This window comes from Mustelus asterias, chromosome 14 (genome assembly GCF_964213995.1).
Source record: "Mustelus asterias chromosome 14, sMusAst1.hap1.1, whole genome shotgun sequence".
In the NCBI taxonomy this organism is placed as follows: Eukaryota; Metazoa; Chordata; class Chondrichthyes; order Carcharhiniformes; family Triakidae; genus Mustelus; species Mustelus asterias.
Window position 1 is genome coordinate 38,820,399 of NC_135814.1, and position 15,238 is coordinate 38,835,636.

A 15,238-nucleotide genomic window follows, 5' to 3' on the forward strand; every position below is an offset into this window, starting at 1 on the left:
ACATGTTTCTATGAATGGACTATTACCTTCATTCAACATTAATGCAGTGGGCCGATAATTTTCTCAAAGCTACTCTATTTCAAAACCCATCAACTGCATTCCAAAATGCTTGAGGTGCAATATGCTGGGATAGACCTGTTCCACCTCTGAATAGTCGTGAAACAATGTAACTGAACAATATTTTGTAACCCGCAAACTGGTTCTGCACAGAAGTATATGCTTAAGATTGTGATTTTCCAGTTTAAGAAAAATAAATAGGATGCAATATTTTATTGCAGATAAAGCCCAGGCAGAGTGAATTCATACCAAATAGTCTGCATTACAGATCTGTTTATATACAATTGGGACCTCACTCTGAAACTGCAGATTCATGGCACAAAAAAATCCTGCCCTGAAAGAACATAATTTAAAACAAAATAGCAATTAGGATGCTTCCTCTCTAATCAATGGAATCTACGATAAAAAGGCAAATATATTTCACTTTCTCATCCAAATGAGAAAGCTTGCTTTCCAACTGAAAAAAATTAAACACTCACTGCATCATTAGTAGCACTGTAGTTTTTTCTGAAATTTTAACTTTGCTTATAGACTTGTTTTAAATTTTGATGAAGGCTTTCTGACCTTGGAATGTATTTTTCATGTTTAGTTTTTCTGTTCTATGAATGGTTTTCTTCGTCAAAGAAGGGAAACCAGAATAAGATCAATTTCAGCACAAGTATAGGAAAAACAGAAGCTTACCACAAAAATTATTTCACCTGCCATCGATAACTGCATGGAGAAGATAAACTATTTCAAAAGTTGTTCATTAAAATGATCCTTTTATTTGCAACCGAGGATCAATCTATTGCAAAATACAAAGTAAGTAAAATACATTAATGGTTAAATCTGGCATTAGTCAATCAGATGACGTAATTTGGCATTCAATTCCTTCTCTTTTGTTAGCAGGTCATTGCTGTGTTTTTTGAAAGCTTCAAATTCCTATTAATGAAACAAGAGGTTAGCAAATAATTTTTGAGAAATTTTGTAATAGGCTGCTTACATTTAGACAGGGATAGCATAGATAGTCTTGCAGCATGTAATGAAAATGTGTACAATAGATCATAATGAGAAACATTTAAATAGGCAGTAAATCTAGAGTTCTTTCTTCATTCCAGATTTCAGCACATTCACACCTACATCCTAGGTTTTGTCAAAAGAGTGAAAAGATGCAGGATTCTCATCTCCGTAACCAAACTTATGTTCCTGCAGTGGATTTATGAGACCACAATCAGTAGAGATGGCTTTAACCTGTTTAACTTCACCCATAGCACATATTGTAGACGTTGTGACTTTCTAAACTGGATGCATTAGACACTGTGTTGTGTAATCTGTTACTACTCAGTACTGATTTAGACCTGAGATAGAACAGAGATGCAGAATTGCTGAGGCAGGCAAAATGTCTAAGGAATGAGTCAGGACTGTCTTGCAAATCTCTGGCTAACGGTTTTCTTGCCTGCTGAGGAATGAGAAGGGATAGCTGAAAGGAACAGTATCATACAGGGTGATGTTACTTGCATGAAAGCATTTTCAATTCATTCAAAACCTTTATGCCATTCTGAATGACTTACAGCTTGGGTGATATATTAGAAATTAAGGACAGACACATTTCTGTTTTAAATAGTAGATTAGTTACTCTTGTGTACCTCTTAGAGATTAGTCTGAGTGATATTCATACATCTCTGAGCAGCAAGTTCAAATCTTTCAAGAATAATGTACAATATACAATCGCACAAGTAATAAAAATAAGAGGAAGGATTAATTAGATTTATAGCCAGAATTTACTTTACCCTTTCCAAGTCAGCATAACCCTGTTGAGATTTGTGATACTGCTGCTGTAACTCCTTGACTTTGACATTTGCATTTACCACTGCAGATTCATATTGAAATCTGAAATATAAAGGACCTATTGAATGAATTGTTTAATAGAAATACAACTATTTCTACCCAAACGATCTGAAAGCAGTCATTCAAAGAAGTCTCATGATAAAGCTCAATAGATTTTTATACATGCAATTGTGTGATGAATGAGCAACTGCTACTAAAATAATTGCATGTGATTTTCTTTCTATGCTTAACATTTGAATTTTACTTTGTCAATGTTTCTATTTTCTTCTAATTCCTTATTCACCAAGCTGAATAGTATCTTTAGACAAAAGAGGGGACAGAAACCCTTAGGTTTTTGCTTGCCTTGTTGTCGAGCTTAATCAGTTTGTGGAAATTCTACAATTGGTGATGAGATTCAGCGAACACGCATTCTGAAAATGATGTATATTCATAGCAAGTATGTTTAATGTTAGTAATAAACGCCACTAGCTTTCGGAGTGCTGCCCATTCACCTGATGAAGGAGCAGCGCTCCAAAAGCTAGTGGCGTTTGCTACCAAATAAACCTGTTGGACTTTAACCTGGTGTTGTTAGACTCCTTACTGTGTTTACCCCAGTCCAACACCGGCATCTCCACATAATGTTAGTAATTGCAGGCATAGTCATTAACCTCTTCAAGTTTCTTATTTTGCTTTAATTTTATTCAAAGCAAATGGGAAGTATTGTATTAGAATAAAAATTGGCAATAAAAATATTAAATTCTAAAAATCTTTAATTAATCCATTGTTGGACTTCACAATTAACAGGTTTTCTTTTCCAGTTCTTTTCTTAACTTTTTCATCCTTGGTTTTTCTCTTCACCTTAATTTCTCAAGTTGAATTCTCTTTAGTTTATCCGAAAGTTTGAAAATGGGTGGCACAGTAGCACAGCGGTTAGCACTGCTGCTTCACAGCTCCAGGGTCCTGGGTTCGATTCCCGGCTCGGGTCACTGTCTGTGTGGAGTTTGCACATTCTCCTCGTGTTTGCGTGGGTTTCCTCCGGGTGCTCCGGTTTCCTCCCACAGTCCAAAGATGTGCGGGTTAGGTTGATTGGCCATGCTAAAATTGTCCCTTAGTGTCCTGAGATGCGTAGGTTAGAGGGATTAGCAGGTGAATATGAGGGCAGAGCCTGGGTGGGGATTGTGGTCGGTGCAGATTCGATGGGCCGAGTGGCCTCTTTCTGCACTGTAGGGTTTCTATGATTCTATTTCTATGAAAATAAATTGACTTTTTAGATATGTCGGAAAAGATGGAATATGTGACAATCTCTAAAAGAATGTGTGCATAGGGGAAATCTTCCAGCAGTTTGTAGACAGGATTCAGTCAAGTGGTACTGCCCCAATATGGCCAAATTGAGTACTTTCTCCAAAACACTTAATGTAGGACAACTGTTTCAGAACTAATGCAAGAGCAAAATAATGCAGATGCTGATAATCTGAAAAAAAATATAGAAAATGCTGGAAATATCAGCAGGTCACATGGCATCTGTGGAATGAAAAATAGATTTTATGAGCCTCGTGTTCCCCTCCTGACTCTGTGCCAACTTGCTTTGGTGGGCTTTAAAAATGGCAGGTGACACTCAATTCCAGGATTTCTGCCCCAATTGCTGAAAGTGGCAAATTGACAGTTTCTTGACCACTTAATAGGATTATAATTTTTGAGTGACTTTCTTTATTTTGGCAGCTTTATGATCACTTAATCAGATTATGGATTTTAAAAGCCGTTTTTGAAAGACTGTTATCTTATTTTGAGTGTTCTATGAATCTGAACAAGTGCCAATTTTATTATAAGGCTCAAGAGTCCTGAACATAGTTGGTAGTGGGTGAGTGGGTATGGAGGAGAGTGGGGGGTGGCATTTAGGTGGCCATGGGGTTTTGGGAGGAGGGGGGAATATGTGGAGGGGGTGGGGAAGTTTGATGAATGAACAAAGAGGATTGGTGAGCGTAGCGTGGTTGATGATGTGTAGATAGACTTTAAAATTGCGTTTCATTAGGTGCCACATAAAAGAATTGATAGCAAAATTGAAAAATGGGACTTTAATAAAACACTGTTTTCCTCTCAGCTGAAGTATTATGTTTAAATTCTGGATACCACAATTTCGGAATGGTGTCAAGGCCTTAGGTGCAGGGGAGATTTCCTAGGATGGTATGCAAGGTGAGGGTCTTCAGTTATGTGAAGAGACTGGAAAAGCTGGGGTTGTTCTCCTTGGAAGATTAAGTGGAAATGTCATTAAGTCTGTATTGTTGCATATTGATAGATACATAATACCAACTGATTTATCAGTGCATGCTTCTACGAATGCATACATACAGGTATGACTAAATTGAAAGTCTGTAAATCTGTGTAAAATTGCTTGAATATTTTAGAAATCAATCAATGTTAGGTCTCGCACTAAATATTTTATTTCTGTCTCCTTACCTTTCTTCTGCATCTTTTTTTGCTTTCTCTGTTATCTTTAATTTCTCCTCAAGTTGCTGAATATCCTTTTGTTTCTCCTATATTTCAAAAAGTCACAATAATGCAGAAATTAGAGTTCTACTAATGATAAGTAAAAGCTCCATGTTGTATCCACATATCTCTCCAGATCAGCAAGAACCTCTTCCAAACTGCACATAATTTCATATCCGAGGCCAAGAACATCTGAAATGGTGGGGCTCAGCTAGAAAAGATTTCAGAGCTATTATGTGACCAAAACTATGTACATGAGCCGAATTTCATCTCTGATGAGTGAACTGCAGAATGCCCAGGAAATAGGGAAAAAGTAAAAATAAAATGCCTTTTTGGCAGGAGGAGGAAAAAAATAATTTGTTGAGATGAAAGGAAGTAGGAAAGAAATCACCTTGGGCACCCAGATGATGGAATTCAAGAGAGAGAGAAAATGAGATATCCTATTGTGATGCCTATGAATGGGAAAGAAAGCTTGCCCAGGGGATCACAAGAGAGTAAAATAAGCAATGCAGTTGTGAAGAGGTAGGGATACCTTGATGAAGAGTGTTGAGACAGAAAAAAACTCCGGTTAACTGGAACAAAAGGACAGTAGGAAGACATTTTCTGTTGCTGATTCACCAGCTTATAACTTTGAGCATGGAAAGGAGAGTTGCAAAGTTTGATAGGACCATCTTATTAAAAAGTGCGTCCTCCACAAGGGCAAATCTACAGGACAGCACATAAATAATTGCATATTTAGTTTTTAATTTTAAACAGTTTAAGCTGTTTATCATATACAAGGATTTGACTCAGAACTGTTATTATATATGTCATTTTTTTCTGTACTTAATTTGAATTTCTTTTGTATATTCCAACTAAACCAACCTGTATAACTTTCCCTCGCTGCATGGAAAGTTTCAGAAGTTCTTCCTTCTCTTGGGATAGCTCATTCAATTTGTGTTGGAGTTCCGTTTCTTGACGATTTTTGGTTTCTGCTGATTCTTTCTGCCTCTGTTCAGTCACTTAAAATATTCCAGGTGTCAGATTTAGAAAGGGTACTTGTCAATCTATCAAGTCACATTTTCACCTTGATATGTAGTTAGCAACTGCCAGTATACTGTTTCTAACTGTGTAGTCCCAATGACAAAGTATAAGAAACAGTCTGTTTTGACAATAACAGCAATATTAAAACTATTTGTTCAATTCAACATAAAACTGTATGAATAATATTATTTTAGGTGGTTATCCAAAGTTATAATGGTGTATGAGCATTGCTCACAAAAGCTATTCAGATGGTTTTAATATTAAGGAACATGTGGCAAATACAAGGTCACATGAGACGTTTACTACCATTTAATTAATTTCTTCAATGTTCTATAAATATCTCTGTCATTGTGTTCCACTCAAACTTACTTTGGTAAATTGGAATTATTTATAACACTCCCATTGTTTATGTCTTTGAACACGTACCATTACAACGATCTTCTGATTCTTTCAGCTTTGCCCTTAGTGATTGAACTTCATTCAGATGAAACTTCCCTGTGGCTGTTTGCTTCTCTAAAAACTCACGTTCTTTTCTCTGTGAATTCTGTGTTACTTGACTGAAATATTGGAGCAACAAATACAGTCAATAGCTTTCAGTGAACTAGCCAAAAACATAACCAGAATTCACAGAATCCCTACAGTGCAGAAGGAGGCCGTTCAGCCCATCGAGCCTGCACCGACAACTATCCCACCCAGGTCTTATCACTGTAGCCCCACGTATTCACCCTGTTAATCCCCCTGATACTAAGGAGCAATTTGCCATGGCTAATCCGCCTAACCCACACATCTTTGGACTGTGGGAGGAAACCGGAGTGCCAGGAGGAAACCCACGCAGACACTGGGAGAATCTGCAAACTCCACACAAGGTCCAAGGTCGGAATTGAACTTGGGTCTCTGGCGCTGTGAGACAGCAATGCTAACCACTGTGCCGCCATGCCGGTAATAATAATCTTTTCAGGCAGGAGAAAACCATCAAGGGCATTCATTCAGCTACGATAATCATGAATCTATGTATTGACAACGGCTTGAAACTCATATTGGTAAACTGTTCTACATCTTTTTATTTGTGCATAGGATGTGGGCATTATTGGCTAGGCCAGCATTTATTGCCCATCCCTAAATGCCTTTGAGAAGGTGGCGAGGAGCTCCCTTCATGAACCGCTGCAGTCCATATGGTGTAGGTACACCCACAGTGCTATTAGAACAAAGAACAAAAAAATTACAGCACAGGAACAGGCCCTTTGGCCTCCAAGCCTGCACCGATCATGCTGCCCGTCTGAACTTAAACCTCCTACCCTTCCGGGGACCATATATATATCTCTCTATTTCCATTCTATTCATGTATTTGTCAAGACGCCCCCTAAAAGTCATGGAGGGAGTTCCAGGATTTTGACAGCGACAGTGAAGGAAAGGTGATATATTTCCAAGTCAGGATGGGAAGTATCAACTTCCAGGTGCTGGTGTTTGCCTGCACGTGCTACTCTTGTGCATATGGTGGTAGAGGTTGGGGGTTTGGAAGGTGCTGTCTCAGGAACCTTGTTGAGTTCCTGGAGTGCATCTTATAGATGGTACACACTGCTGCCACTGTGCATCAGTGAGGGAGGGACTGAATGTTTGTGGATGGAGTGCCAATCAAGTGAGCTGCTTTGTCCAGCATGGTGTCAAGCTTCGAGTGTTGTTGGAGCTGCACTCATCCAGGCAAGTGGAGAGTATTCCATTACACTCCTAATGTGTGCCTTGTATATTGTTGACAGGTTATGGTGAGCCAGATCTGCTCTTGTAGCCATTGTATTTATATGGCTAGTCCAGTTCAGTTTCTGGTCAATCGTAACCTCCAGAATGTTGATAGTGGAAGATTCAGCAATGGTAATGGCATTGAATTTGAAGGGGTAATGGTTACAATCTCTCCTGTTGGAGATGGCATTGCCTGGCACTTGTATGGTGCAAATGTTGCTTGCCACTTATCAGTCCAAGCCTGTATATTGTCCAGGTCCTGCTACATTTGGACATGGACTACTTTAAAATGCGATGAGTCGTGAATGAGACTGAACATTGTGCAATCATCAGCGAATATCCCCATTTCTGACTCCATGATGCAAGGAAGGTCATTGATGAAGCAGCTCAAGATGGTTGGGCCCAGAGAACTACCCTGAGGAATTCCTGCAAATTTCTTGGAGCTAAGATGATCAACCTCCAACAACCACAAGCATCTTCCTTTGTGTCATTTATGACCCAACCATCGGAGAGTTTTCCTTTTCCAGTGGAGGCCTTGCCCCCTAGTCCCTTCCACAATCTTTGACAACTTCCACCCCTACCCCAATGAAGGCCTTGCCCTCTGGCCCTTCCAGCCTTACAGCTGGTCTGGTCGGTAGAGCCTTGCCTGGGATAACCCTCTAAGAGTGAGGTGGTGCTGCCTGTGAAGCCTGGTGCACAATCAAGGTGCCATGAGCGTTGAATAATGAAAAGTAGATAAATAACCCTCAAAGTAGCAAGCAAAGTGCAGACTGTTTATATACTGTTGTGAAACACGTTGGCTGAATTAGATGCCGATGTTATCTTTTCATCCAGGATGGGGAGATGATACCGGCAAGCAGGCTTTAAAATAAGTATTCATAACATTTAAAGGTATGCAAATGATCTTGCTGACATTGCGCACCGGGAAACACATTCCTCTATTGAAATCTGGAGCGGACGATAGGACACTGTTTTCCCGCCGATGTAAAACTGATGTTTTTCATCTCGCAATAGTTTTCACTCCTGCCCAGCATGATACCATTGTGGGCGGGTGCAGAAAATCCTGGCCAATGTGTGAAATAACCCTGCATAACATCTCCTCCAGGAGTGTTGGTCATTGCCACGATTCTCTCCCTGTGATAGTCAGCACATTTTCCATGGGGGTGGGGGAGGAGGATTACATATGGACTAGGTCTCTTCTGGTGACAGCTTCCGATTCAAAATTTTTAAAAGCTTTCTTGTGTAAGTGACAGACACACTCTCACAAGACTATTAGAGCATAATGAATTGTAAGCAGTTTGTACCTTGTGAGGAAGTGAGATTCACAATAGTGGTGAGAAAAGGAATAGGAATGAGGAGGTGTGGTGATTGTAAGCAAGTAAGGTGGGAGAAGGGCATATTGTGAGTGGCGACGATGTTGATGGAAACAGAGCGAGAGAGCAGTTTTCGTACCTTGAAATCTCTGATTGCAGAGTTGTTGCCTGGAAGGTTTCTGAGCTTGGGTGAAAAGGTATCTTCCTCCTCCTGTCCATTACCTGCACCAGGACCTTCAACACAGCACGGCAGGACCATGGTGATCTCTTGGTGCTTTCTGCTGCCAATAGTAAATTTACAAGTCCTTTCTGCCTGCAAGAGTTCACCTTAAGAGGAACTGATTGCCATTAAAAGGCATCAGAAATGTCCTATATTTGTCCCTCTTAAACAATGAGTGCAGCTAATAAATAGTGCAAGTTACATTGGTTGCACACTTGAGTTATGATAATGAGCATCCATCATGAACACTGTGCAGTTTAAGACAATGGTACAGGTGAGTGCACCATATGTCCTGGCTCTGCAAATTGGTGCCGGTCATATTCAGATTAAATCATGATACACTGTGGTACAACTTCACTTTAAAAATGTTATAACAACAGATTAAATATTTGTGTTTTGCTAAATTATTAACACATTTCATATTCTGAAATCATCATCCATATTGCTTACTTGCATTCCTGTTCCAGTGCCTTGCACTGCTTTAAACATTTTCCCAACTCATTGGAGAGCTTGAATATTTTGTCATCCTTCTGTTCCAGGGCTTTACAGAAAATACTTTCATTCTCTCTCTGGAGTTTTTCGTTTTCCTTTCTGAGCTCTTCATTCTGACTCTTGTACTCATCCTTGAATTTGATAATTTCTTGGTGGTTGAATGCTAGGTCCATGAATCGCTCCTCTAGTTGAGCTGACTGCTTTACTTGGCCCTCTAATTGTTGCTTGAGGGCCTTGTGCTGGTTCTCCAGCTCAGTGTTAATTGTCTCCAAAGTTTGGCAACGCAATAAGGATTCATCTGCTCGTTGTTTCAGGATGCAGATGAGCTGCGACTGTTCATCTATTCTGGATCGTAATAAGGCATTTTCTGTTTTGTCATCTTGGGAGAGACCACGTAGTTTCTCTAAGGTAATTTGCACTGCATCAATTTCCTAAACAATACAAAATTATCCAAATGTTTCATATTTCATCAATAGCATTTTGTTAATTTTATATGCTGTTACAATAGTCCTGCTGATCATATGCTACCTAATTATGGCTAAAAGATACCCTTTTGAGATCTGAGTTCAAGTTCAGTCCAGGGATGATCTTTGATGCTTTTATTATCTCTGTCCTTAACTATTCCAATGTGCCCCAGGCTGGTATCCTCCATAAATTTGATGTAATCCAAAACACTGAAGCCCATATCCTCACTTGCACCAAGTTCTGCTCCTCAGTCACCCATGTGCTCACTGACCTAGATTGTCTCCAGCTCAAACAATATCTTGATTTTTAAGTTCTCAACTTTCTTTTCAAATGCCTCCATGGTTCCACCCCTCCTTATCTCTGTAATCTTCTCCAGTCCCACAACACTCCAATATATTCACACTCATCTAATTCTGGCCTCTTGAGCATCTACAACTTTAATCACTCCACCATTGTTGGCTGCACTTTAAGTTCCCTGGGCTGTAAACTCTGAATTCTCCCCACTACAGCTCTCCAACTTGCTTTCTGCCTTTAAGATACTCCTTAAAACTTACTTCTTTGACCAAGCTTTTGGTCATCAGACCTGATAATTCTTTATGTGGCTCGACATCATATTTTGCTTTATAATGTTCTTATCTTGGTACGTTTTATTACTTTACTTATTACTACATAAATATAAGTTGTTGTTACTGAAGTCTTTTAACTGGTGTTAGGAGACACACCTAGAATTAAATAATAAGGATGGCTAGGGGAGAAACTTCTGTTGAAAAGATTTATCCCTTTTATGTGAAAATAAATCATGCATGAAATTACTTTTAATATTTTTATTCTAGCAGAGAGAGCCTCACTTTGCCAGATTATGGAAAGTATGTTTTAGTGTCTTGGAGCATTTACATTGCAAACAGTGAGTAGTTTCAAAGGTGCTAAATACCCAATAAACCGGAAGACCCTACATGCTGAGATATCTGCAGCCCAGTTCTGTAGTGAACTTGGTTGACTTCAATGTGATCTGCCAGCTGGTTTTTGGGCCAACCCTGTTTGCAATGGAGGCAGGGGGAAGAAAGGAACAGTCATATTGAGCCTTTCACGATGTCCAAAAGTACTTTACTGGCAATTATTGTAATGTGGGAAACAGGGCAACAAATTTGTGCACAGCTAGAATCTATGAACAGGGGAAAGTTTTTGGTGTTACTTGAGGAATTAATGTTGACCAAGTCAACTGTAGCATATTAAAACAAACACAAAATACTGCAGATACTGGAAATCTGAAATAAAAACAAAAAATGCTGGTAGGGTTACCAACTGTGATTAAATGAACTTCTGGAGGTTTCATCACATGAATTACCCCCACACTCCAGCCATTAGTCACTGAACACATCAATTCTTGGGACATGCTGCCTTCCGACACCAATTGGAAAGCAAAAAATACATATTACACAATTGGATGATGCTTGACTATCAACCAAACAGACTTTCCCCTCATTTAAAATTTTAAAAATAGTTTGTCAAGAGAAAAATTTAGAGAAATTTAATGTATTAATATTCTATGATTTTTTTCCCCAGGATTGCACACGATAGTGTCCTGGATATTAATCTTCAATTTCATCTAGGAGGGCTGGCAACCCTAAATGCTGGAAATACTCAGCTGGTCAGGTGACATCGGTGGAGAGAGAAATAGAGGTTAACTCAATTTTCAATTCAAGGTCCTTGACCTAAGAAGATAACCCTTGTTTCCCTCTCCACCGAAGCTGGCAGACCTGCTGAGCATTTCCAGCATTTTCTATTTATATCTGCGGAACTTTCCCCCAATTCTTCAATCAGACCAGTGGATCTTTTACCTGACAGAAAATGCTGGAAAATCTCAGCCGGTCTGGCAAGCATCCGTAGAGAGATTAGAGGCAGGATGACCCGTCCCCAGGCTCGAAATGTTGGCTCTATTCTCTCTCTGCAGCTGCTGCCAGACCTGCTGAGATTTTCCAGCATTTCTGTTTTTGCTTCATAGGAGGTTTGCACAGTAACTTCATTGTTTTAAGTTTAAGTTTATTTATTAGTGTCACAAATAGGCTTACATTAACACTGCAATGAAGTTACTGTAAAAATCCCCGAGTCGCCACCCTCTGGCACCTGTTCGGGTACACAGGGAGAATTTAGCAAGGCCAATGCACCTAACCAGCACGTCTTTCGGACTTTGGGAGGAAACCAGAGGACCCGGAGGAAATCCATGCAGACATGGGAAGAACGTCCAGACTCCGCACAAATAGTGACCCAAGCAGGGAATCGAACCAGGGTCCCTGGCGATGTGGGGCAGCAGTGCTTGCCACTGTGCCACCTGTTGCAGTGTTAACGAAAGCCTACCTATGGCACTAATAAAATAAACTTTAAAAAGATTCCAGCACCAGCAGTAATGTTGCCTTCTTGATCTTTCCCCTGAGAGGGATTATTGGATTGATTCCACAATAAGGCATCTTGCTGCAATGTAGATGGCACGGTGGCACAGTAGCACTGCTGCCTCACAGCGCCAGGGACCAGCATTCGATTCCTGGCTTGGGTTAATGTATGCCTACTTTTTACACTAATAAATAAATGCAGCATTCCTTCAGGTAGCCTAGTGTGATCCGACTTAGATCTCAGTTTGTGACCTCGTTTAGTTCTCTGTGTGAACACATTGCCTGGTGTTGGTTTGTGATCTGGTTTAGTTCTCAGTGTGAACACATTCCCCGGTATTGGTTTGTGATCTGGTTTAGTTATTAGTGTGAACACATTGCCTGGTGTTGGTTTGTGATCTGGTTTAGTTATCAGTGTGAACACATTCCATGGTGTTGGTTTGTGATCTGGTTTAGTTATCAGTATGAACACATTCCCTGGTGTTGGTTTGTGATCTGGTTTAGTTATCAGTATGAACACATTGCCTGGTGTTGGTTTGTGATCTGGTTTGGTTATCAGTATGAACACATTGCCTGGTGTTGGTTTGTGATCTGGTTTAGTTATCAGTATGAACACATTCCCTGGTGTTGGTTTGTGATCTGGTTTAGTTATCAGTATGAACACATTCCCTGGTGTTGGTTTGTGATCTGGTTTGGTTATCAGTATGAACACATTCCCTGGTGTTGGTTTGTGACCTGGTTTAGTTATCAGTGTGAACACATTGCCTGGTGTTGGTTTGTGATCTGGTTTGGTTATCAGTATGAACACATTCCCTGGGGTGCTGTTGGTTTGTGATTTATTTAGTTCTCAGTGTGGACACATTCCCTGGTGTCACCCCACACGGTACACACACTAACCGAGATCACGATGCGGCCTCGGCTGCCTTACCTCCTTGCTGTTCTGTACCAGTTGTTTGAAATCGCGGGCGCTTTTAGCCGGGTCCTCCCGCCGCTCCATGGGTCCTCCACCTCCGCCCCTCCCTCCCCCCTGCTAGCCACTGTTGTCCGTAGCAACCGTGGACGGCGGCCCGCTGGTCCAAACAGCTCGGTGAGTGCCAGAACTCCAGAGTGGGAGCAACCCTTCCCACCCACCTTCCCACACCACCAACTCCTTCCTACTCGCCTGCAAAACTCTCTCAATCTGTTTCCTGGCAGGACAAATGAAAATAATTCTGTCGGCTCTCACAATGGCAAGAAATATAGACTTGGCAGTTGCTGAGTCCCTGGTCAGTCTCTGGAACACTTTTAATCTTTCGCAGTCCCCCTCTGCTGCAGTATGTTGTATTGCCTTCATTGTTCCTAAAGGTCATTGTTATCATTTAAAATATATGGGTTATTTTTACATTCAGGCCCATGCCATGGTGTCTCGTGGTAATGCCACTTCCGTACCAGTGTATGTCACTAGTGCACCTTGTCAGTTGGAAACAGTGAATGTGAGAAAGTTCAGCATGAGAAAAGGCCATGGCATTCCAGGGCGGGTGAGGCTTGCAGAACAGAATTCTCAGTTGGCCTTGAGCAGGATTTTACAAGCCTCGCCCAAATGAGGTCGCAAAATCTCGCCCCATTTGTCCCATCACACTCATTTTCCAGTACATTAATAATCCCAGCACAACCATCTCAAATGTTCGCTGTATTTTGCGTGGTAAATTTTGTTCAGCTGTGGTATAAGGGTCTGGCGCGAACAGGGTTAACGTGGGGCTGGCCACCCACACAATGATGTAAGAGAACACATGTCCGGCACCTAGGGGTCAGTCCAGTGTTGCACGGAGTCATGTGCACAAGCAAGCATGGAAAAAGCTCCTTGTTTCAACCCTTTAAGTACATACAGTTAACCTACTTAAGACTACAAAGACTTAATTAAGACCTTCCAAATGGTATCCAACACCCTAAAATACTGATCTCTCTTTGACTGAAAATATTCTCAAGACAACTTGCTAGCACAGCCACGTATATCTATGAAACCTCAAAAATTGATCATTATAATGGTTTAGATGTCCTCTTATCCTCCATTCTTCAATTTCAACTTCTTGAAACTCTAATTTTCCAAACTTTAACCACCCTTTAACTCTGCATTAATTTCTGATCGCCATTATTTCATCCTCATTAATTTATGATAAATGTTTAGATCTGAGGCGCCTCCGCAGCTCTTTAGTTAGGTTGCACCTGGACTGTTGAGCACCATGCAGAGGACGTGGCTTCAGTCTCACAAAAGTTACACAAAGTTACGTTACAAACGCATACAGCACATAAACAAGCCATTGGGCTCGATCAGTCCAAGCCATTGTTCTGCTTATATTCATGCAGGGTAACATATATTACTATAATGTGCTTGTCATTCTTAATTGTATATTCCTTCACTTTGCCATCCCATGAATCCATTATTGCTTCACTGTGCTGTTTTCAGCACCTCGCCTGCCCAGCATCAAATTCTTCAGTAGACGGTCGCTAACTCCCTCCATGACCAGCACAAACCTACTGCACATTTCTGTTTTCACATTACCAGTGGAGATCATCTTAACACATTGGAGTAAGGAAATTCCATGCCACCAGTATTAGGTAATCAGTGCATATTTTTGCTTTAATAAGAGATGATTGCACTAAAAGAAGAGAAGGAAGTTATGAATGGGACACTATGGGGTATTATCGCTAGACTATTAATCCAGAAACTCAGCTAATGTTCTGGAGACTCAGGTTCGAATCCTGCCACGGCAGATGGTGGAATTTGAATTCAGTAATAAAAATCTGGAATTAAGAATCTACTGATCACCATGAAACCATTGTCGCTTGTCGGAAAAACCCAAATGTCCTTTAGGGAAGGAAATCTGCCGTCCTTACCCTGTCCGACTCCAGAGCAAGAAGTCTCACAACACCAGGTTAAAGTCCAACAGGTTTATTTGGTAGCACAAGCCACAAGCTTTCGGAGCACTGCCCCTTCATCAGGTGACTCACCTGATGAAGGGGCAGTGCTCCGAAAGCTTGGGGCTTGTGCTACCAAATAAACCTGTTGGATTTTAACCTGGTGTTGTGAGACTTCTTACTGTGCTTACCCCAGTGCAACGCCGGCATCTCCACATCACGACTCCAGAGCCACAGCAATGTGATTGGCTCTCAACTGCGCTCGGGCAACAAAGGATGGGCAATAAATGCTGGCCAGCCAGAGATGCCGATGCCCCATGAATAAAAAAAGCTATTAGATAGAGAAAGTGTACTAAAAAGATTAA

At 40.8% G+C, this 15,238-nt stretch overlaps 1 protein-coding gene across 1 annotated transcript; it reads right to left on the reverse strand.

The window, feature by feature from the left end:
- Positions 1-803: 803 nt before the first annotated feature.
- Positions 804-14,868, reverse strand: LOC144503601 (coiled-coil domain-containing protein 89). Its single transcript, XM_078228196.1, has 8 exons — positions 14,853-14,868; positions 12,907-13,165; positions 9,088-9,560; positions 5,797-5,927; positions 5,212-5,348; positions 4,318-4,394; positions 1,827-1,926; positions 804-978 (listed from the first exon to the last, which is right to left on the reverse strand). The coding sequence occupies exons 2-8, from the start codon at positions 12,973-12,975 to the stop codon at positions 892-894; spliced, it is 1,074 nt and encodes a 357-aa protein (XP_078084322.1). The 5' UTR covers positions 12,976-13,165; positions 14,853-14,868; the 3' UTR covers positions 804-891.
- Between the last annotated feature and the right edge of the window lie 370 nt (positions 14,869-15,238).

Bases quoted from the DNA above. Each gene is read 5' to 3' on its own strand.
- LOC144503601 (XM_078228196.1), bottom strand. From the start codon at position 12,975: ATGGAGCGGCGGGAGGACCCGGCTAAAAGCGCCCGCGATTTCAAACAA. The intron at 1,927-4,317 runs GTAAGGAGACAG...TTTATATTTCAG, and splicing joins AAAAAAGATGCAGAAGAAAG to ATTTCAATATGAATCTGCAG. The intron at 979-1,826 runs GTAAAGTAAATT...TTTCATTAATAG, and splicing joins GTTATGCTGACTTGGAAAGG to GAATTTGAAGCTTTCAAAAA.